General features: G+C 40.5%; 1 protein-coding gene across 1 annotated transcript in view; it reads left to right on the top strand.

Annotated features, from left to right (window-relative positions):
• Positions 1-25,315, top strand: part of LOC123307625 (membralin) — a 95,758-nt gene that overhangs the window by 37,809 nt on the left and 32,634 nt on the right. The window contains exon 8 of the mRNA XM_044890011.1: positions 7,930-8,062. Coding sequence (XP_044745946.1) covers positions 7,930-8,062 — 133 coding nt within the window. The remainder of the gene's footprint in view (positions 1-7,929; positions 8,063-25,315) is intronic.

Consider the following 25,315-nt stretch of genomic DNA (forward strand, 5'->3'; position numbering starts at 1 on the left):
ACTTGTGTCCTAAAGTCTCTTCTGTCAGTTGGTATTGAAATGAGCGATATCATAAAATCGTGTAAGTTAGTAAAAAATAATGGGAACAATTCGACAATCCTAAGTTTGCATTTTTATCACTACGTAAATATCGAACTAGCCAATATCCTAAACGAAACCACATGGTCGAATCGGGAGATGAGTTTTTTCCCACTGCTTTGCGATAATTCAGCTAACAAACGGTCTAGGATCGTATTTGGGTCTATTTAAGTAATTATTTGGAAAATTTTTCTCAACTTTGTCATTTTGAAAGTTTTATATTGGTGATTTTTGGTGAAACGCTTCATTTTGACCAGCTCTACCATCTGTTGAGAAAAAAGTGTCACCTTCAAATACACCCTGTATTTTGAGCAGCTTCATAACCTCACATTTTCGTCCTAAACAGTGTGGAATTTGTGAAATTTCCATGGCCAACCGACTACTTTTATAAGAAGTGAATGGATGATACGTTATTTAGACGACGAGGATTGTGCGGAACTAGCACTATTCTGCAGGCATGTCGATGAGCAACTTTGGTAGACAATCTTCAGTACTTAAAAATGTAAAGCGTTTCGTTTCTATTGCACAAGTTGGCAACATCGACTGAAGAACATCAAATACACTAACTAGACGCTATAGACAAAGATGGATGTCTCTGAAGTCTGCGACTAACGAGGAAGGTCGTAAAATTTTATGGGATTTTATGGCCGGTTGCTGTTGAGGCTCGCCAGTGAGTACGCGCCTCATCAACTCTGTTTTTTTATAGACAAACCATTGTTCTTTTTATTTTCTAGTAGGCGCTGTTGCCAAATCGTAAACTAGAAACGAAGCGATTGAAATATTAAAACCTCACATTTGAAGAATGATTTTGAATAGTTCCGCTATGCATTTGAAAAATTTATGAATGAAATTCAGTTTAAACTTGCATATGCTGTGATAACCCAAATTGAGGAGAATTCCTCATTCCCCTCCCTGTGAACGTCTCGATCTAGCTGTCCCAGCCGCTTCAGACCGTTCACACTGCGTATGCGTTGGTCACGTTTCGGACTTATTCGTCCTCCTCAGAGCTCGCGCAACTGTACAACTGGGATTTCCGTTCGAACGACCCCCGTGAAGTTCGGCGGAACGATCCGGCCGTGAACGCGTGGGATGCAATAACGCCGGATCGATTGTGGCGGTCCATTGAACCAATTTGAATGGCCGATATTCGATTTGGACGCTCGGTCGGTCGTCGACTCGTAAACCCATCAATTCATCGACGCCGCCGAACGTTCCTCGATAGGGCCCGGGTGTAATATGTTCTTCTGCGGTTTGACACTCTAACGTTGCGGCCGCGTCCGTCGCCGCCTCTGGTGGTCGATGGATGGAGTTCCAGTAATTATCGCCGGAGCAATCCGGTCGACTGCGTACGCGGCTACGATGCGGTCCGGAGACAAAGCGGAATGTTGTCCTAGGGACGGCGATATGGGCGCCGGCCGCATTCGGGAGATCGCTCACTTTGATTCTCTCGGATGGCTGCTCCTGTTCCTCCATTATTCTGTGCCGCTCTCGAAGGATATCGTGTTATTTGTTTCTTTACTAGTTTTAGCCACAAGATTTGCTTTTAAAAACTATGATGAATAAGTGGTTTCCGAGGCCAAAAACTCTATTATAAACCGAATAGGTACTCCTCACCTCTGTCTGTGTTTTTTTTTTTTTTTTTTGGTGTAGCAGGGGGAAAATCTGCAAGTCACACCAACCACCCTCTCCTGAGGGGGAACAAGTGTGGCGTTTCTCACTCTCCTGAGCTCGAGACCCCATAAAAACCCTTAACTGCTTCTTGAATTTTGGTTCCGGGCATCTGCCTATAAACCGTTCATCTCTTAGTCGGTTTTCTTCTCGCACACTATCGTGCTAAGATTTACGTGTTTATCCTCTATTGGATTAACACTTTATTGAAATTTTCAATAAGTTTCTGTTGTTATTTTAATCTCTTTTTAATTGATCTCTTGGTCTCTTTCGGTGAATTCGCATTCTCCTTTTGTCTTCATCTGGGTCGTAGTCCACTAGTCTCCTGAGTTCTTGATTCGGATGGTTTTTCGCTGTTTCGAATAATTTATCTGCTTTTCTGTTCATGAATTCCGTTATGGTTTCCCATATAAATCTGTCTATTCCTGACAAACCTAGGTGCATCTATTGCACATCGTAGCAGCTTGTTTTCAGTGGCCTGAATTCTTTTCATATGGCTCTTTGCCGCGAAACCCCAGGCAACTGATCCATAAGTCAGTTGAGGCCTAGCAACGGCTTTGATTATCTTCAATTTTGTCCCTTTCGACATGTGGCTTCTTCTTCCTATTAGAGGATAGCGTCTATTCATCGCTGATTTCGTTTTGTGGATTGCTTGTTTGATATGACTCTTCCAAGTAAGTCCTTTGTCGAGCGTTATTCCTAAATATTTGGCTTCATTTTTCCAGTCGATTTCTTCGCCGTCAACTTCCAGTTTCGTTGTGGGTCGCAGTTTTCTCTTCTGTAGTAATATTGCTTGGCTCTTTTGTCTGTGGTCGTTGCCAATCTCACATTTGTCAAATTGACTTTACCAGTATTTGTAAGAAACGCCTGGCGGAAGTTCATTCTGTGGTGTCGGGACCTTAGAGGAGAGTGGATAAACAGTTTTAAATCCAACCATAGAATTAACGTTCAGATTGGTGAATCCTTTTCCCGAAAATACTCTGCTGACTTGGGAGTTCCCCAGGGTTCAGTCTTGGGGCCTGTGTTGTTTTTACGCTTCCTCAACGACTTGCTAAACCATATTTTTGCCTCCATCCTGAATCTTTTTGCTGATGATACTCATTGCTCTTTGTGAATCTATCATTCAGTGTTTTATTGCCTGGTGCCGTTGTAACACTCTGGATGTGTAGACTGGGATTCGCAACATTTTCATGACGGAAGTTTTTGATCAGTGTGGGCTGTCTGTTTTTACCTATGGTGTAGAACTCCTAACACACCTGAAGGAAATCCAGCGGAGGATTGAGAGCCCTGGAAGAGAACTCGACCCGATAACTGTTGCGGTATCATTTTTTCGTGGAAAAATTCCACTTCAAATCCCAGACTGAAGGATCGATGAATTGCCCGATTCACGAACCGCTAATGGGACCTACCTGTCGCAACTCGTTCCGTTTGACTTTGGGCCCGTAGTCGGCTTCCCGGCCAATTTAATGCCCGGATGAAACGAGAAATTAAACACTCTAACATTTCAACTTGTTAATTATGCGTCTTTGACCGAGAGAGCTAGGGCCGTCGGTAAATTGAGATTTTGGGACCGGTTTTGGTTCCGTCGTCCTTCTGAGAGATCGGTTAGGGTCAGAGCAAGCCGGAAAGAAAATCTGACGGAAGATGATTTTACAGGTCTATGATTACGGTTTAAGTTGGCTCACTGCAAACAAGTGCAGATTACGGATTCACTAATCTGGAGCCACCAGATCTGCCACCGCAACCAAGGCACACAAACAAGAGCTTAACTTCCCCTTCCAGTGTCATCTTCTCAATAAGAGAGTGAGTCATGGGTTCCTCTAGGTTCAGATTGAGTGAACGAAGGTTCCAAGGCTGCAAAGCTTGAAGAGTGTTTCATTGACGATGTTGAGTTTGTGTAGATATATTTCAAATAAGTTCTAGGACATCCTAGCCCTCCTCTGGCTATAGCATCCGATGACTCGTTTTCCCTTAAGCGTGAGTGTCCATGTACCCAGAAAAGTTGCAATCATGCAAGGGATGCATCCTGCATACAAGAGTTGACGTGGATGAACAGTTCCCAATTGACTTGCAGTTAAATGTCCACTGCACGTTGTGTAGTCAGTAGTGTTTGCTGAAGTCATTGTCTTTATGCCCTAAAAATTGTATCCACTTCGGTGCACCGAAAATAAAAATCAATGAATCACCAAATCGAAACAGCAAACAAACAAAAAACAAAATGAATCAAAACATTCAAAACCTCTTTGATCAATCTCGATTTTATATATCTCTGCAAATGGCCCTCAAATCAATATTTAACCAGTCTTCGGGCATAAGTAACACATTCGAAACACAGATGGCTCTCACATCACTTTAGTCGCTTCGTTTCCCATCTTTCTACTCTATAATCTTTGAAGCGTTTCCGAGCATTATCTATCTTTCTTTCTCTCTAGCCTTTGCAGTTACCATTGCCACTTGATCCCAACGAATTCTACACACTCTTTTTGATAGGGAAACCGTAAAAAGATGGAATAAAACGCCGCAAGTGAGAAGCCACCGGATGACGAATGGAAACAATAAAAGCGATTAGTTTTTATCAAGTTTATGCACACTTCATCGAGACCATCAGTCTCGGAATTCTCCAGGTGTATCCGAGAAAACGCGTCGTGACCCTCGAACTTCTGTGCCGCTCTTAATTTTATTCAAGACGCAAGTTGGCCGTGCCGTCCCGCGGAGTCTCGGGCCGCGGGGGGAATCATCAGGAATTCCGAGCAGCCAGGCGTTGCCGGCTTTAAAGTCCCGATCATAATAATAATATCCGTGAGTTGCTTCGGTTATAACCCGGAGCGTTCGGGGAGCGAAAACAATTTGTTCCTATTAATGCTTCATTCGGGAAAGAAATACAGAGATTCAATTTGCGGAAAATCCCCTCTCCGCGGAAAAATGTCCCGTCGTTCGACGTTAAGAACCCGCCTCGCTCGGAAAATCCACTTTTGCGGCTGCTACTATCAGTGGGGCGGGTTTTCCGCGTTTTTGTTTTGTTTTTTCGATGCCGGGGATGCATTAATGGGCTGCTAGTATAACTAGAAGCACTTATGTGGACGAAAATGTAAAGAAAACCTCGTATTATGCAAACTATGGATCATTAATTAGATACGGAATCTGTGAGGTACCTCATGTTGAAGATCTTAGCGAGTACTATCTGATCATGAAATTTCGCTTCAAAATTTCCATCGATAACGAAATGACAGCTAAAATAGTGGAAGAGTACTTACTTTAGTTATAAGTTTATTAAATGATGGAAATGGGGACCATTCACGTCCATGTATTAATATAAGTTTAGCTGAAAACGTTCACGATTACTCAAGATTTATGGTGTTATTTGAGGGAATTCATTAATGATCCGAGTTCGCAAATCATCCAGTGACTCAGGCTGGGTAGCGTAAATCTTGGATTTCAGGTGACCTCATAGAAAAAAGTTCAGTGGAGGCAGATCAGGTGATCTGGGTGGCCACTCAATATATCCTCTTCCAATCCAGGCGCGAGGAGAATTTTCATCTAAGAACTGACGCACTGGTTGAACGAAGTGAGGTTGTGCGGCATCATGTTGGAAAATGAACGTTTGATGGTCTTCTGCATTCTCCAATACTTGTACGAGGGCTGGATAAATAGCGTTCTCCAATAGATCTGAGCGTATGGTCCGTATATACACATTTGGTAACCGAGAGTTACCAGAGCGGTTACTCTGGTGACAGATATTGAACTAAATTGTCAGGAATTCGACATTTACGGACCGCCCACTTACTAACCAGAAGAAACCAAAGTGTATATACGGACCACAGCCTAAATAACTTTGGTCAGTGAGATTACCCGGTATGAAAAATGGGCCGTATTTGTGATTTCCATAATACCCGCCTAAACTGAGGAAGCTGAGAATACACATCACGAAATAATCTTGGATTTTCATCTGACCAAATACCGACAGTTATGCAGGTTTGCAATGCCGTTAATGTAAAATGAACACTCGACCGAAAAACAGATATCGATAATATAGTTTTGATAACCGTAAATCATTTCACTGGCCACTTCACAGAACTGGGTCATCCTCATTCAGTTCCTGAACTAATCGTTTCTTAAAAGGATGGAATTTATCTTGTTTAAGGTGTAATGATCTCCAGTATTCTGAGAAAATTGGAGTTCATCGAAATCTCTTCTTTTCTATCAATCATGGTGCGTAAGCCCTTGGGGTAGAGAATAAGAGATACCGCTCGTCGTCAGTGAAATCCCGTAGTTGTGTTTCTTTCACTTCTGGAGAAATACAATTAATTACATCCCGATACCGTATAGCAAGTCATTTCACTTCGCGAGGTCATCCTTAGTATCCATTTCGTCAGTTCTGGTTGGCGCATTTTATTGAACAACCTTTGATTTTCACTGTACCCGGTATAAACTTTATAAAGTGCTCGTGAATGGATAAAATTTCCCGAATGTATGTTCGCTTATAGATTCGCTCATATTTCATACCTACACATATTTCCCTTGTACATATGATCAGTTTCCGAAGGTGTGAATAAACTAGTACATAATTTGATTTTGACTACTTCGTTATCGCTACCACCCTAGATAACAGCGAACTCTGTCTCCGACTAGCAGCTACTCTGGTAGGTTTGCTATTCTTCCTAGTGAAAAGAATAGCTGGCGCTCGAGATAAGTTTTCTCCGAGGAAACCACGTTACAAAGGATTCTCATGATTGTTGTGCGTGAAACACCAGATACATCGGGCAATTTCCTAGTACTAAAGGTCCTATCCTTTGCTACATGACCTAAGACAGCCACGTTCTTCGCTTCGTCTCTTGCATGCACACTCTTTTTGTTTCCGACTGAACCAGTAGCGTCAAATTTGACAACCAGTTTCATATAGTAAGCAGCCGATACATTTATTCCAGGTTGTCGTTCGTTAGATGAAGCCGTTGTTGTTCGCGTAATTCAGATTTGATTACTGTTGTCCAAACATTCATGATCTCAACAGATGACGTGTATTTGGAGTTTCAGACATATGCGCTACCCCTTAAGTCCTCCAAGTTTGCATCAGACAATTTCAAAAAAGAACTTAACGTGACGAATCTCATTCTTTACGGAGCGCCCTTCAACGAAACGTTTTTGAGCAAATCATAAAGTTGTTTCGTGATGAAAAACCTCCCTCATAGCTCAATAGTATGGTCGACGACGAATCTTTTCGAACGCTCGCAATTTAATTGTCACTTAAGACCATTCTCAGAATTGTCCCCCGGCGCAAAAAAGTGTCAGTTTCCAAATAACGATATAATTACCCCTGGGCATCCGGGAGTTTTCCCGAAGAACATCGACGACCCCGATCGAAACAAAGATAACAACGAGAAAAACAACAATAACAACAACAACAACAAGAAAAACAACGTCGAATATCGGGCCCTCACCTGACGCAGGGCCGTCCTTCCGATTAATTAGCAATTTGAAGGGAGGCTGGGCGGAGGGAGAGACGCCCGCTCGTGGGGGGACAACGTCATGCTGAAAATAGAAAGGTCGGATTTATTTTTAATGGAATCAATTAGGGGCGCCTCGGGTGGAGTACAAATCCAGTAACCGAAAACAATTGTTTGTTTGGAGGCTTCTCTTTCCTATTTACTCGTTTTTTCGATCTCTTACCTCCCTTCTGCCTGAGAAGAAGAGGCTCCAAACATTCCACGATCATGATCACATTATCTGCATCTCAGATTAAAAATCTGAGGACGGCCTAGGTGGGTTCACGAATACAATTCATCTTTTAGTTTTTATACTTATTCTCCTGAATTCTTTGACTCGTACGAATATTTTAACAGTAGTTTCTTGGGGTCAAAAGATACACTTTTTTCCCTTACCATTTTTTCCAATTCGGCCCTGATAAAAAGATATAGCCATTTTAAGTTTTCATAATGAGCTGTGCCACCTCTGGAAGAACGAAATTACGTTCAGATAACTATTTAAATCTGTGACACTACACATCTGTGGATTTTTTAAACAGAGTTTTATTCAGCCAAAATATCCAATTTTTCAAATTTTACAGATACTGTTTAATTTTCGAACATCATTCCTTGCTAATGTGGTATTTCCTCACTTTTTCGAAATGCACTGTATGTCCTTTCAAATTTATGCGTGAAGCAATAAACCCTCTTTGTTTTTTTTCAGGTATGGAAGCTATAATGTCAGAGTTCTTCAACGATACCACTACAGCATTCTACATCATCATTATAGTATGGGTGGCCGATCAGTATGACGCTATATGCTGTCATACTCCGATTACTAAGAGACATTGGCTCAGGTATGTGCTTTGTGCAGCCTTTTCTTATAACGTCGCTTAATAACCTCATCCAAATCTGATTTGTTTCGTTTTGCGTCACTTCACTTATTGATACTTACGAGGATGTATTGATATCTAGTCGGCCTATACCAGTTCCATGCATACAAAAAATATTGCGTTATCATAACAAGGAACAATATCTAATAGAAGTGTAAGTGTGAAGTTTGATATCAAAAAAGTAAACCAGGGTTACGCAATGAATTAAAAGAAAGAAGATGTCCACCGAAATTGTGAAAATCGAAGAAATGGAGTATCCAGCCATCATCAAGTACATCTACGGGAGATGATTCCCCAACATTAGGGTCCTGTAGCGTTCCTCGAACACCTGAAGAACGATTGAATCATCACTTGGAAGACCGGACCTGTTCCAAAGGAATCTCCCGGTCAGAGAGTGGAATTATTAGAATTATTTCGTTGAATATTGAAGGAATCTCCAAAGACAAAAGCGATTATTTATCTAAATTATCGATTGATTGCGGTGCAGACATTATTCTTCTCCAAGAAACTCACTGTGCAAACCAAGAACAACTCCAAGAAAGAGGCCTTTTAGCAGGTTATGTATTAATTGATTATCTTTTGAGTCCCATTTATGGTCTGACTTGTTACGTTGAGAATTCTTTAATTGGTAATATTAACTTAATTCGAAAAGGTGATATTGACGGTGTGTTTTTCATTGCTTTCAAATTTAATAACATTTCTATAATCAATATTTACAAACCCCCCAATACTCTTTGGCCTCGAAATTTCGATGTTATTTTTCCTCATCCTTCAATTTATTGTGGAGATTTTAATTGTCATCACATTATGTGGGGTTATGCGGTTAACGATTATAATGGGACAGCTTTAACTGAATGGATTGAAAATAACGACCATCATCTAATTTTCGATGCAAAAGATAGGCCTACTTTTCATTCGGCCAGATGGAACAGAGGATATAATCCAGATTTATGTATAGTTTCCTCTGATGTAAATTCCAGACCTCTTTCTGTAAACCGTAAAGTTTTAAATAATTTCCCACACAGTCAACATAGACCAATTTTACTCTGTTTAGGTAATATTCTTCACACAAATGCTTCCTTACCTAAGTCAAGGTGGAACTTCCAGAAAGCTCGCTGGGATAAATTTAAGGAAAAAGTTGATAGTGATATAAGATGGTTTCGTCCTTCTTATAAAAATTACTTTAGATTTATGGGTGTTATTAAAGCTGCTGCGAAAAAATTTATTCCAAGAGGTTTTCGAAAAAATTATATCCCTGGTTGGTCAAGGGAAACAGAAAGTTTGTATGAGGAATATCAACGATCCCCAACAGAACAGAAATCAGATGCATTATTAAAATCTATTAATGTCGGTCGTAAAGAAAAATGGAATGATATTGTGTCTAATATGAATTTCACTCATTCGAGTAGGAGTTCTTGGGATGTTTTACGGAAATTAGGAGAAGCTGCTCCTTTAACTAAAGCCCCTTCAAATGTGAATCCAGAACTGATTGCTCGCCGACTTGTAAATGTAGCGAACACAGTTAAAATCTCCCAATCGAAAGTTGAAGACATGAGGAAAAAATTACATAAATTAAGGAAATCGGCATCTATTGTTGATGTTATTTCTAATCCTTTTAATATGGATGAATTAAAATCTGCAATTAAATGCACGAAATCTCGAAAAGCTGCTGGGTTTGATGGCATTTACCCAGAATTCATAAAACACTTGGGAGTAAAAGCTTTATCTTGGCTATTATCGTTTTATAATGATATTTTGAATTCTGGTAATTTTCCAACTGAATTTAGAAAAGCAAAAGTTATTGCAATTTTGAAGCATGGTAAAAATTCTTCGGATCCGAATAATTATCGTCCTATAAGTTTATTAAGTGTCCCTTTCAAAATTCTTGAGAGATTGATACAATTTAGGATTGAAACATATGTTGAGGATGTTTTACAAAATTGCCAGGGAGGTTTTAGAAAGAATAGAAATTGTTCTGATCAGGTACTGAGCCTGACTACTTTTATTGAATCGGGTTTCAATAATAAGAAGAAAACAGGAACAGCATTTGTAGATCTATCATCGGCGTACGATACGGTGTGGAAAGATGGTTTAATTTTTAAACTTCACAGTCAGTTAAAATGTGGTAAAATGGTTCGTTTGATAGAAAATATATTATCTGATCGAAGACTTCGTGTTTTTGTTAATGATAAAAGCAGTAGTTTCAAAACTTTAAATAATGGACTTCCACAAGGATCGGTATTATCTCCTCTCCTTTTCAATTTATATTTATGTGATATCCCCGATACGTCTTCCGAAAAATTTATTTACGCCGATGATATTGCTCTTGCTTTTCGCCATTCTGATTTCGAAGTAATAGAAAATACTTTAACGCAAGACTTAGAAATCCTGAAAAATTATTTCCTTGAATGGCGGTTATGTCCTAATCCAAATAAAACAGAAGTTTCCTGTTTCCATTTAAATAATCAGCAAAAATATAGAAAATTGAAAGTAACTTTTAATGATGATGTTTTACAACATAATTTCAATCCTAAATATCTCGGAATAAAATTAGATTCTTCATTGAATTTTAAGGTTCATTTGGAGAGTTTACGTTTGAAATTAAAATCGAGGAACAATATAATTCAAAAATTAGCTGGTTCTTCATGGGGTGCTGATGCCATCACACTTCGTACGGCAGCTTTGGCCCTAGTTTTTTCTGCTGCTGAGTACTGTTGCTCTGTTTGGTTCAACAGTGCTCACGTCAATAAAATCGACACCATACTCAATGATTCTATGAGGATCGTTACGGGGACTATCAAATCTACACCTTTGCATTGGTTACCCGTTCTGTCAAACATCGTACCACCTCATATTCGCCGACAGGTGGCAGTCTCGAAGTCTTGGAATAAATTCCATTCCTACCCAAATTCATTTCCAATTTTATCATATTTACCAGATTCTAGAAGTGCCAGATTAAAATCTCGTAAGCCTTTATGGACTAATGATTTTCTGTATTCAACTAATAACCATAAAGAATTTTGGCAATCAGAATGGAATTCATGTAATCTCTTTAATAAAGATTTGATTACTGATCCTTCAAAAAAAGTTCCTGGCTTTGATCTTCCAAGAAAAATTTGGTGTACACTAAATCGACTGAGGACTGGCCATGGTCGGTGTAATAGCATGCTCTTTAGGTGGAATGCTGTTGATAGTCCAAGATGTGAGTGTGGTGCAGAAGAAGAAACTATAGACCACTTGGTAAAGAGTTGTCGAATATATCGTTTTCAGGGTGGTTTCGAAGGTATTCATTCGGTTACCGATTCTTTTTTGAGTTGGGTTACTAATTTCAAAATTATTTAATGAGTAATATAAAATTCAATACACCCCTCTCGTTTTTTTTCTTTCTTTTTTGTTTTCAGATTATTCTTCGTCAACCATCATAGTAGAAAGAATGGGAAGAAGTTTTTGGATTTTGTCATATGAAGAAGATGTCCTTCAATTTCAATTATTTTCAGCTTATTCTTTACACAAATACATCATCATTACACTTATACGGGCAAACAGAGAGTTTTTTCTGAGGTTTTTATCTCTGTTTTTTTCATGTATCATACGAAGATATGTATGGTACCCCGTTGACATTTTTCCTCTGCTTACACTGAGATCTGGAACGAGAAACAGGTTTTTAGGATCTGTCTCTTGTTCCATTTCTTTACACCCGCTTCATTGTTATTTTCAGATTGTAAAAGTTTGTAACACTCTTTTTCAAAAGAATATATATATATATATATATCAAGTACCTGTATTTGAAAGGGTTAAGGGGTAAGCAGATTTACGAAGATATGCTTAATAACTTCGTATGCGACCGTGAAAAATTGGACTGCAAGCGTCAAAGGAGGTAAATTTTCCATTGAAGATGATGACCGATTGCTAAGGCCAGTTTCTGTGTCAGTCCCCGGAAAAATCGATGCAGTTCATGACATGATTTTATCAGACCGTCGAATTGAGCTAAAACGGATATCTGAAGCACTAAATATTTCATGCGAACGCGTTCTTTGTATAGTTCACGTCAATTTGGACATGAGAAAAATTGCTGCAAAATGGATCCCCAAATGTTTGAATGTTGACCAAAAGCGTGCAAGGGTAGAAGCATCGCGTTCGATCTGCGCTCGATTTGAAAACGATGTCGACTTCTTAAACCGAATTGTGACTATGGATGAGACTTGGGTACATTTCTACGATCCAGAAACAAAGCAACAATCGATGGAATGGCGACACTCTAGTTCTCCAAGACCTAAGAAGTTTCGTGTCCAAAAATCTGCTGGAAAAGTTCTTGCTTCAGGTTTTTGGGATTGCCATGGAGTAATCATGATTGATTTTTTGAATAAGGGTAAAACAATGACCGGAGATTACTATTCGACATTACTGATGACTCTAGGGGAAAAAAATCAAATAGAAAAGACGCGGAAAGCTATCCAAAGGTGTTTTTTTTGCAGGACAACGCCCCTGCCCACAAATCTCATGTTGCCATGCAAAAAATTCGCGATTTAGGGCTGCTTTCATTTCCGAACCTCAGATTTGGGATGGGAAAGTTTCGTTTCCCCACCGTGTATCGTGATCGTTAGCCGACTCATCCGTGATCTAATTTCCCATCGTCCGAAAAATAATAAAGAAATATCGAACGGAAATATCCAAGAACAACAACAACATGTTGTTTCTCCTCTAGTCGACACGTCGATGAAGGGCCATAGAGACGCTATTAGAAACCGAACACCTTGTTTACACGTCATCGTATAGCACCGGACAAACATTGACAGTAGCCGGAAGAGCGGAGGCCGAAGAAAGCAATCAGATCTTTTGCCGCGGGCCGCGACTCCCCCTCACCCCCTTCCTTGTCCTTTCATCCGCCGGATTTCATATCGTCCTTTGATGTCAATAACGTACGATGTCCGCGTCGTACGTATTATTTCATTAGCGCAATCTCGGTCAGAAAACGGGCGTCTTCGCTCTGTCAAATTCTCGTCTTTTCGTTGGACTGATTGACGTCAACGGTTTCCGAGGTGTGTTGTTCACCGATTCGCGCAAAAAATGTTTGGAACTCTGTCAGAATAAGTGAGGGAAGGAAGGCTCTGAGAAGAATGTGTATGAGAAAATGATATTCGGACGTATAACACTTGCCGATTCAAAAATCTACAAATGTTACGATCTGAACCCAACTAGCTATCCACCATTACAGAAGGTTCCCAATGAAAGACCGATTCATCAAGGAAAAGTAGATGCTGACCATGGTTTCGATCTTGTTTGATCTCGTCAGAGCAACACAACTCCATCTTGGACGCAATATTTCAGAGTTCGCCCCTAATATTTATAGAATTCTATCCCGTTGCTCGATGTATCTATCTTGAATCGTAGATTCAAGTCTTCGTAAAGACTTTCTGATTAGAAAAACTGTTCAAGAAAACCCCCCGAAAATTTCATGGATCTCAGTGCAACCGTTTGGTCTTGACGAACTTTCAAGTGTTTCAACATTTTTCGACTTTGTCGGATTATTTCCAAGCTCAACTTTCGGACGCGTTTCTTTCAGAAAAATTATCGTAGATCTAAATGTGATACATTTTCCGAAAGAGCAACTCTTCTAGTGATAGATCTGAGAATTTCATTAATCTCAGCTAAACCGTTCGGTCTTGAGGAAGTTTTAACTGACCCCACCTCTTTAGGAATTTTCAGAAGGTCAACTTTGGAGACGCGTATCTCCGGAAAAAATGATTGTAGAACTCAAAGTGATACATATTCTGAGAGGGCAATTCTCCTAGTGAGAAATCTCGGAATTTCACCTACCTCAATGCAACCGTTCGGTCTTGACGAATGTTTAAGTGAACCCATCTTTTTGGGCATTTTTCGAAGGTCAAGTTGGAGACGCGTATCTCCGAGAAAGATAGAGCTAAAAGTGATACATGGTCTGAAAAAGCAACAGTCCTAGTGAGAAATCCGAATTCTAAACAGTATCAACATACTTAAGCGTCATCCAGCAGCCAATAACCCCAGATTGAATCATGAATTGAAATCAGTCATGGCGCGTAAGCCCTTGGAGTACTGAAGGGAAAGTCCCGTCGACCCCCCTGCCAGGGTTCCGCGTCATAAGTGTTGAATCCGAAATCTCTTCTTTTCTATCAGTCATGGCGCGTAAGCCCTTGGGGTAGAGAATAAGAGATACCGCTCGTCGTCAGTGAAATCCCGTAGTTGCGCTCAAGATAGACCTTTTCTTCGCTATCAGTCATGGAGCGTTAGCCCTTGGGGTAGCGAATAAAAGTCTCGAATAGATCCGCCCTGGTTGTGTTTCTTTTCATTGGAGAAATACTATTAATTACATCCCGATACCGTATAGCAAGTCATTTCACTTCGCGAGGTCATCCTTAGTATCCATTTCGTCAGTTCTGGTTGGCGCATTTTATTGAACAACCTTCGATTTTCACTGTATCCGGTATACGCTTTGCAAAGTGCTCGTGACCGGATAGAATTTCCCGAATGTATGTTTGCTGATCGGTTCGCTCATATTTCATACCTACACATATTTCCGTTGTACATATAATCAGTTTCTGAAGGTGTGAAAAAACTGACGACTTCGTTATCGCAACCACCCTAGAAAACAGCGAACTCTGTCTCCGACTAGCAGCTACTCTGGTAGGTTTGCTATTCTTCCTAGTGAAAAGAATAGGTGGCGCTCGAGATAAGTTTTCTCCGAGGTAACCACGTTATATAGGCCTCAATATTGTTAGGCAAAGGCAAAGAATGCCTTGGACCAGAATATATTTGGAGGAACGAGGCCTGAGCTACCCTTAAGCCGTGCCAGAAACTGGAGATCATTGGCACTCTGGAGTTGGAGCGAGTTGTAAATGGCGCAGTGATGAAAACAGCTCTGATGGTTGGGGAGGCTAAAGAAGACCTAAAGGTTCATAAAATATGAACAATAGATGAATCCGTATACTCTGTCGAACCATCGTAACTCCCTTTTCCTCGGTTAGAAGGAAAATATACCGGAAAATTCTACGGCCGTTTTTCCGAAGCGAGTTTCCCAGACCGGCAGCGGCGCACCCGCCACCACATAAACTAATTAAGACCGATACCGGCATTCGTATCGAGTCCATTACGTACAAAACGGATCTTCTAATCTCGGTCGGAAGGCCATCTCTTCTCGGGACACAAAAAGGCTAATTGGATGAGCCCATCCCATGAGCGACGACGGGGGTCGGAGCCGGGCTAGGGCGGGGGGCGGCAGCTGCTGCTGCTGCACGGATTATGCAAGCGATAAGACGGCCGTGGGGCAAACATGGGCATCTCCTCTGCGGGAAACCGATGCGGTACGTGTCGGAGACAACGGCCTCCAGATTTCATCTTGCCGTAAAATTGGGTACGCGCGCTCGAACCGGGGTTTCACCTCCTCAGGGGGATGATTGGCCTTCCGAGGCGTCAGTTTGGAGGTCCGTGACGTGATCCACTCCGACTTCGGTTATTAATGGGGACGAAACTGAATTTTTCGACGCCTCGAGTTGCTTCGAGACTCATCTGGAGATAACGTGGAGTAGTCGGAGAATCGAAGAATTCGTTACGTTGAATAGGGCTTAGTTTTTCGAACTGGCCGAGGCACTGGTCTTCAAAAGGGTCTGAAAAAAACCTTGCAAGGGCGCTAATAGACTGACAACCCTCCCTTAAGGCTCTGGATTCACTTAGCTTATTTGCTTGAATCGAAATGTAGTAATACCATAAAACAACTGGCTATAGGCAATAACGTGACTTTTCTGGGGGTACCTGCGGGTTTCCGACAAAGAAACTTCGACGAATATCAAAATTCCGCTCCTACATACACTCCGCAAAAAAATTAACGCACATTATGGAAATCTCAAATTTATTCTGCAACTGAAGGTGTTCTCAATGATAATTACTTTTATCAGAATTATGCATGCATATGTAATCCACTTTCAACGGTTTTCTTCAATACAGATGTTTTTTCCCAGCAGGAATAAAAAAAGATGATTATCAGATTTTGAATGTATTGGCTCCATTCTAAAATCAGTTGTTCTCGATCAATTCTAGTGATCAGTAGTTTTTCTTTCGTCTGATTTTCTACACTCGATCGCTATGCAACGCGAAACACGCAATTTGACCCAAGAGGAATGTGCCCAAGCGGTAGTTTTGCGAGAAGAAGGGTGGACATACACAAGAATTGCAGAAAGGTTTGGAGTTTCCCATACAAGTGTGTCCAGAATGTTGCAGCGATTCAGGGAGACAGGTATGAATGTCCGAAGACCAGGAAAGGGTAGACCACGGGTAACAACTGCCATTCAAGAACGTTACTTGAGAGTTTCTTCGTTGAGACAACGGTTTGCAACCGCTCGCCTCCTTCAAATTCAGTTTGAGCAAATTCATGAGGTGCAAATTAGCACTCAGACAATAAGAAATCGCCTCAGAGAATATGATTTAAGGCCTCGTGTCGCGGCAAGAGGCCCAGCTCTTACCCCAACCCATCGAGGGGCGCGTTTGGATTTTGCGAGAGAGCATATCCATTGGGAAGAGGCCGATTGGGAAAGAGTTCTCTTCACAGATGAGTCTAGATTCTGCCTCTACCATTGTGATCGACGTTCCCTTGTATACAGACGTCCACATGAAAGATATACTCAGTGCAATTTCCTGAATACTACTGGTTTCGGGGGAGGATCGATTATGGTATGGGATGGAATATCTTTGACTGCTCGTACAGACCTAGTGGTCGTTGATAATGGAGCTATGAATGCTGATAAGTATTAATAAGGAACATTTTTGAAGAGCATGTAGTGCCATTTGCCCCATACATTGGTGAAAATTTCATTTTTATGGACGATAATGCCAGACCCCATCGTGCGCGCATCGTTCAGGAGTACCTTGAAGAGGTTGAAGTCTGTCGAATGGAATGGCCAGCAAGAAGTCCAGATCTCAATCCGATTGAGCAGGTTTGGGACAAACTCAATAGAAGGAAATCTGGGAAGGATTAGATCAGAACATTTCAAGATCACTCATTTTGAGTATGAACCGTCGTTGCCGAGCTGTAATTAACGCAAGGGGTGGAAATACCAAGTTTTAAATCAGCATTTCAGTATTTCGAAAATTGTTCATTTCTCTTCTTTCGCATAAGATTCGGTGAAATCCTGAATTTTTTTTCCATTTAATGTGTCTTGTTTCGTTCAAAACCTTCTCGAGAGAACATAAAAAATAAGTTATAAAGTCAATGTAGAGTTAACCTTCATTAAAATTGAGATTTTTCAGAATGTGCGTTAATTTTTTTGCGCAGTGTATTTGAAATATTCTGAACTAGGTAGTGAAGCTGTATCGTCCAAGGATGCAGGTTGCAAAGCTGTTCGTACGTTCAGAAATACCTTCATCGAAATCCGAATCCACGTTTAATTGCTCATGATGAAAATATAGCATAACTTTTTTGTGAGCATCCCCATACTATCGCATTTCTCTCGTTCGTCCGCTACTGCAAAAAAGGGAAGAGCAAGAACGGAATCGGAGAATTCAATAAAAACTGTTGGACATTTCGGGGAAAACAATGGGATAAAATTTGAGAAGAATTTAATAACCCCCGCCTTTATGTACCGTCTTTACTCTTTCCCCTTATATACGTTCAAATATTTGACTTTTGCTCGTTGCTTCCCTCGCTCTTGGCATAACAGAAAATTAAACCGGTTATAATTCGTGTCCCCTTGAAGCACGGTTAGCTACATACAAGCTCCTACATCGGGATATGAACCGTTAAATGACTGTTTGGGGTTGTGAGATGTGATGGCATGCGAGCTATCCAGATCGGGAAAATTCGCGGGAAATATGTCGTCGAATTGGGATGAATTTCTGCTAAACTACATTGGTCCATCGTTCGTCGAAATCTAGCGCTCAACAAGTATTGAAATTTGACATATGACTCCAAAAAACTACACTGCGTAAAAAAATTAACGCACATTCTGAAAATCTCAATTTTAATGAAAGTTAACTCTACATTGACTTTAAAACTTATTTTTTATGTTCTCTCGGGAAGGTTTTGAACGAAACAAGACACATTAAATGGAAGAAAAATTCAGGATTTCACCGAATCTTATGTAAAAGAAGAGAAATGAACAATTTTCAAAATACTGAAATGCTGATAAGTGATTTAATACTTGGTATTTCCACCCCTTGCGTTCATTACAGCTCGGCAACAACGGTTCATACTCAAAATGAGTGATCTTAAAATGTTCTGATCTAATCCTTCCCAGATTTTTCCGAGTTGGATTCCTAAGTCATTAAGAGTAGCTGGATGATTTTCTGAACTTCTCGGCCTTCTATTGAGGTTGTCCCAAACCTGCTCAATCGGATTGAGATCTGGACTTCTTGCTGGCCATTCCATTCGAGATACTTCAACCTCTTCAAGGTACTCCTGAACGATGCGCGCACGATGGGGTCTGGCATTATCGTCCATAAAAATGAAATTTTCACCAATGTATGGGGCAAATGGCACTACATGCTCTTCAAGAATGTTCCTTGTATACTTATCAGCATTCATAGCTCCATTATCAACGACCACTAGGTCTGTGGGAGCAGTCAAAGATATTTGTTTTTCAAGGGGTGGCACAGCTCATTATGAAAACTTAAAATGGCTATATCTTTATATCAGGTCCGATTAGGAAAAAATGGTATAGGAAGAAAGTGTTTCTTTTGACCTCAAGAATCTACTCTTAAAATATTTGTATGAGTCAAGGACCCACCGTATAGATATAGCGTGAAATGCAAAACATCAGGAAATGCAATAATAATTCCATGACCCACCGCACAGCCAGAAGTTGGGAGTTGATTCACTCCCAGTTCATTATTGGCCCTTGACAGGTCCCGATGTCGGAAATTTTCAGTGCCTCGCGAATTAGGTAAATTCGCGTTAATTTCACAGGTTGACAACATCCGGCAAAATGAAATCAGAGCGCGCGGACTTCGGGTGGGAGTGCAACGGTAAATTGAATTTCGCACACATTAAAAGGGCGTCAGGTAATGAAATGTTGCAGTAAGTGGAAAGTTTTAATAGAAAATTGGACCGAACAAAAAGTTCGCGGTTCGCGGAGAGTGCTCTCGTGCCCTCTCCATGCACGTTGATTGGATCATGGCGGATTTTTTTCTCGTTTGGATGCAGGACGTTGAATTTTTTGAACCATTTCGGATAAGTTTTCGCAGAGTTGAAAGATTATAATAATAATAATATTAATAATAATTTTATTCGTCCTTTAGACAAAGTACATTTGTATAGGAAACGTCGAAGAAACCAATTGCTACAATTGAGAAAACAATAAAATAAAAGGAAACTCTATATAAGACATGTAACAAAACAACGATGCAGAAGAGAGTGCACCCTATTTCTTGATTGCTTGAAAATATTCATTCACATCATTGAAGCACCTTTCAAGTAGCAAGGTCTTGATCTCAATCTTGAGCTTTCTGTACTCCAAAACCTTTAATTTATCAGGCAGATGGTTGAAAATTTACACAGGTGACTGCTGACATTTACTGGTCCGGTGTTTTGGAATATAGAGTGTTTCTTTATGCTCCATGTTATAATCATGAAATTCAGAGCATTTACTCAGTGAAGAAATATTTCTACATGTGTACAATAAGCAGTTGTAGATATAAATACATGGAAAACACATTATTTTATTCTGAATGAAACAGGGTCTACAGGACCAGGCTTCATAAAAATATTGATTCAAGTTCATCAATCATTTGGTTGAGAAACCACTGGTAGAAGCCAATCTTGTTGATTAACTTTGGGGTTTTCTTCTTTGCTAGACCACTTTCATCTTCGGACACTAGGTGTTTCACGAAAAACCCTAACACGTCGTGAAACTATGATTCGGAAAGATCGATAATCTACAAAAACATTTTCCATAGCAAAAAGGAAGTCCATTTTATTTGATTAACAGTTTTTCAATTTTCGAACGATAGTTTGAAGTATACTTGAAGGAGCGAAGAGGTAACCTTCTTGAAGTCATTCAATATACTGGAGTAGAGTCAGAGCTCTTTCTGGTACTGTACAGGACAAGAATACGGCTCTAATGGAGAATTCATCTCAATTTGGGTTATCACAGCATATGCAAGTTTAAACTGAATAATTATGAGATTCATTCATGGATTTTTCAAATGCACCGCGGAAACTATTCAAATTCCTCATATATGAGGTTTTGAACTTTAAATCGCTTCGTTTCTAGTTTACGATTTGGCAACAGCGCCTACTGGAAAATAAAAAGAACAATGGCTTGTTTATAAAATAACAACTGTTGATTTTCAGCCTTCAGAAAACGCGTACTCACTGGCGAGCCTCAACGGCAACGGGCCGTAAAAATCCCATGAAATTTGACGACCTTCCTCGTTCGTCTCAGACTTCATAGACAGCCATCTTTGTCTATAGCATCTAGTTAGTGTATTTGTTGTCCTTTATTATCAACGAATATTTCAGTCGATGTTGCCAACTTGTGCAATGGAAACGAAACGCTTTAAATTTTAAATACCCATTTTTATTTTCATTTTTAACTATTTTTTTCGGGAAACGGTAGAAATGGTTATTTCAAAATGTGACGTTTCGAAGATATTTAATAAAAAATACATAATTTTCGTCAGAAGGGGTATTTCCTATTGGGGGTAACTCATAGAGTCATTCGGGGTAACTGAGCGCAGTGGGTAAGTGTGCGCAGTGCGTATAACTCGACTATGCAATGTATGAAAGGGGGGTTCATTTGGGTGAAGCAAGGGCGCAGAATCGCCAAATTAGTTTTTCATAGGAGTGCGCCGTGCGACGTTTCGTTAACTTTTTATTTGCCATCAATCAAATTCACTAGTTTTCTTGTTAATTCTTAGCATCACTGCAAATTCTGCCAGGTCCAAGTTCCGAGTCCCTCAGTGTTAAACAATATTTTATTCGATCATGGGCATATTAATCTAAATATATAATAAAAAATTTTAGGTTCTCTTAGCTGCTCAACTCTATAAGAACGTCAATTCTAATTTTGGCTTACTGGGGAAAGTTTGCGCGAGTAAGTGTTCGCATAGATTCATTATATGGGCATTAGATCAGTGAGGAATAAATTATGACATTGTTAAAATGGTTAAAACTCGATCAATATTGTCCTATTTGTTCGGAAAAATATGAAGAGCCACCAACAGGGGAATGTATCAAGTGTTGTGTTCACCAAGAATTGTGGTACGAACAATAATGCACTGCTTGTAAAAGGGCGCTCCTGTATTGACAATAAACAGCATTTCTCTAATATTGTAACATTTTGATGACAATATTTTGTAATTTAGTTTTGATTGTGTGGTTCACTAAGCACTGCGTTCACTTACCCCGTGAGGGTGCGCACACTTACCCGCAATACGGGGCATGTGAACGCACTCCGACTTTCTCTATTAAATTCTTTTTTGCGTAAAGAAAACGTTTTTGTTTGTTTGCTTTTTGATGTTTTCTTATAGATTAGAAAATTCTCTATCTTATGAATATGTTTTAATTTTCCTAGCTTCAACATTTGAAACAGGGTATGGCTTGAAAGAAAAAAGTGCGCACAGTTGCCCCGAATGACTCTAACTGTTGAACCTTTGATTTTTCATTGCTAGATTTTCGTTTCTGAACGATATTGAAAAAATACGAATCTGACAAGGTTGACCGAGCGATCTCAATTTCCTAAACCTCTACTATTAAATTTTGTTTTGCGGAAAAAAAAAAAAAAAACGTTTTTGTTTGTTTGCTTTTTGATGTTTTCTTATAGATTAGAAAATTCTCTATCTTATGAATATGTCAGCCATTTTCCTAGCTTCAACATTTGAAACAGGGTATGGCTTGAAAGGGCAGTTACCCCGAATGACTCTATGTGAAGGTTTCAATGCAAAGCAAGCTAGAAAACTATTTGCGTTTTTCGTTTTGTTTCGATTAGATTAAGCCGCTGCGAGACTAGTCGAAGTTTCACCCTGTGTACGGAGGAATTGAGGGGTCGTTGCTAGAATTCCTCGAATAAAAAAAAATCGTATCGCAAATGATCGGCACGTATCCGAAATTTCCCGCCATCCGTCGCTCGGCCGCACCGTCTCATAAAATTCCCGAAATTCGTCGAGATAGAGAGAGCTTTTCTCGCGTCGTCGTCCGGAAAATTCCGGGCCGACGTGCGGCCGGATTCCTCCAGACGACGCCCGAGAAAATCCACGGCGTCTCCTTGTAAAATCGCTACGGGGGCGCATAATTGAGGTCGGGGGATCCCTCTCCTGATTAGGGGGCGTCGCGTCGCCCCCGATCGCGAAAAGGACGTCGTTTTTCACGCCTCGCGCCCGCCGGCGCTGGATTAAAATAACACAAACGACGGTGGATTAGCGGGACGTCGGTGCGTATTAACGTCGTCGTCACGACGCCTCTCGACGACGACGTGCGAAAAATAATCACCCGCGAGTGGAGATCAACAAATTATGCCGTCCGGAAAAACGCCCCGGAGAAACGACACACGAAGAGGGAAAAAAAGGATAATCCTCCGGAGTGAAAACATCAAGTACCGTCGAGGCAGTGGCTCAAGATGTTGGTTAATTGAAATGACGAAGGGATCTCCGAGGTTTCAGCTATTTCAACAACCCGAGCAAAATTTATTATGGCTCGATTAACCCCGGGTTTTATTAAGCTTGATCGGGGAATCAACGCTTGATTGAGGAATAGACGTCAATTTGTTTCCGATCGATAATTCAGTCACGATAATTCAGAATATCATTCTCGCATCAAATTGTGCTCTATATTCATTCATTGCTGTATCCCATTACCGGGAATAAATCTACAAAAAGCAGAAAAAAAAACTGGATCTGGCCGCCGCTGTATTCTTCTCGAGTCTCCATTATAACTGTGGACCATAGATCTCCACTGTGACCTGTCTAACGCTAGCTGCTCCCAGTTGCGGAGTTATTAGTCATTAGCCATTAGTATTACCTTCAATAATTTACAAGGTGCGTCAATTGATGTGAATCATGCTACACTTCATGAGATGAAAAGTACCAAATATGACACAATTGAAAAAAATGCGTGCATAAACTAAATGAACAATTAACAAATGGATATATAAGTACAAACACACTCAGTAAAATCAAAAGACGAACGACAGAAACTCATCCATATTGTAGAAAGCTTTGGCAATCAGTAATGCCCTCATCCTTCTCTTGAAACTCCCGTTTGGCAGGCACTTCAAATCTTCAGGAAGTCTGTTGTACAACTTTATTCCGTTGTACAGATGTGTGTTTTGATTGGTATCAACTGATTTGATCTATATACGTCCATTCGATTACAATTCCTAATTGCTACTTCTTTAATATATTCAGAAATGAAATAGTTTCAGTAGAAATCGACTGACTGTCAAATCGTTGATCGGACAATCAAACTTTGATGAAACCCGCTGTTGGTCTATTTACATTAGCAATGGTATGACGTCGGGAGTCGCTTGGGAAACACCGTTGCTAGGGCTGTGGTGGAAGCGTGTAAATGTGGAAGGGCTCTTTATGTTCCTTAGGGTTTGGAGTTTTTAGTCGACACCATGATTTGGGCCGGAATGCTACGGTTTTCACCTTTGTTCTTCTGAAAAAGAGCTCAGGAACCTTTTATCGGTTTTGCTCCAGCTCTTCTAGTTTCCGAGATCCCGTCACTGGAAATTGAATTTGGGACACCCTGTACGTATCGAATGTGCCGCCGCACATTCGGTCGGATCGTTACTCGAGTGCCGCCGAGCAATAATAACGGACCGGACGATATTTCATTAGGGGTGGCTCGATTTCACGAATCGACGAACCCTCGCGCGCGACCGTTTCACACACGGAACGTTTTTCAATCGTTTCGCGTTTTCCGGTCGACGGAATCAATCCGGAACCTATCTCTCTCTCTCTCTCTTGTCCTCATTACGGCGTTAAAAGTAAACGAGCAAGTCAATCAGACTGATTTACGGTAACGGCAGTCGATTAGCGACGATCCGGGCCATAACGAAAAAATCCGGAGGCTTGATGTCGCTTCGAGTCGCGTCATTTTGGACCTGTGTAATTGAATGTTTCCGAATTATTATACCGTGTGACATTAAAATCAGAACGTTGGGTAGGGATGGGTTGAAACATTTTTGTTCCACATGGTGAAATATTCAGATTGTTTAACTTTTCTCGATCGTTTCAAGGTGTTGGCAATCTGGACATCGATCTCGAGAACATAATTAGTATTGTGATGAAGTGGTAACGCCTTAAGGCAATGAATACAATAATAAGGAATGAATTCAGATGCATAAAACCCGCTAATACGAATATCAATCTGAATTGAACAAGCCAATTTGCCATCGTCGAGACAATTAAATTGAGAACGTTCCACCGAAGAAGAGTAGATGCTGATCATGATTTCGGTCTCATTTGACCTCGTTAGAGCATGGTAGCTTCTTCTTCGGCGGGAAAACGTTTGGAATTGATGGACCCTAATTGAATACTGTTAGTAGCCTCTGAGTATTATCGAGTAGTACTCGAGCGCTATCCAGTATGAAACGAGATCAGGTTCAATCCCTTCCAGATCGAAACCCAGACGAAGACAATGGCATATGTCCCGTATTTCTCCTTATTCAGTACGCTGGTCTGCACACAACATGCGTGTAAGAATTGAGAATGTGGGAACACGTTCAATTCACGGCAGAGTTGATGCCAACAGTAAAATAATGAAACGATAACGCCCTAAGGTAATGAATACAATAATAGGAATTGAATTAAGATACATACGACTCGCCGATATGAGTATCAACAAGTGTTACGATCTGAATTGAACAAGCCAATTTGCCATCGGCGCGACAACTAAATTGAGGACGTTCCACCGAAGAATAGTAGATGCTGACCATGATTTCGGTCTCATTTGACCTCGTTAGAGCAACACAGCTCTTTCTTTGATGGAAAAACGTTTGGAATTGATGGAGCCTAATTAAATACTGTTAGTAGCTTCTGTGTATTATCGAGTAGTACTCGAGTGCTATCCAGTATGAAACGAGATCAGGTTCAATCCATTCCAGATCGGAATCCAGACGAAGACAATAGCATATATCCAATATTCCCTCTAATTCAGAACCCTGGTTTTCCTCATGCAGACAACACGCGTGTAAGAATTGGGAAAGTGGGAACACGTTCAATTTACGGCAGAATTGATGAAAACGATAAAAT

Source organism: Coccinella septempunctata, chromosome 2, assembly GCF_907165205.1.
Source record: "Coccinella septempunctata chromosome 2, icCocSept1.1, whole genome shotgun sequence".
Classification (NCBI taxonomy): domain Eukaryota; kingdom Metazoa; phylum Arthropoda; class Insecta; order Coleoptera; family Coccinellidae; genus Coccinella; species Coccinella septempunctata.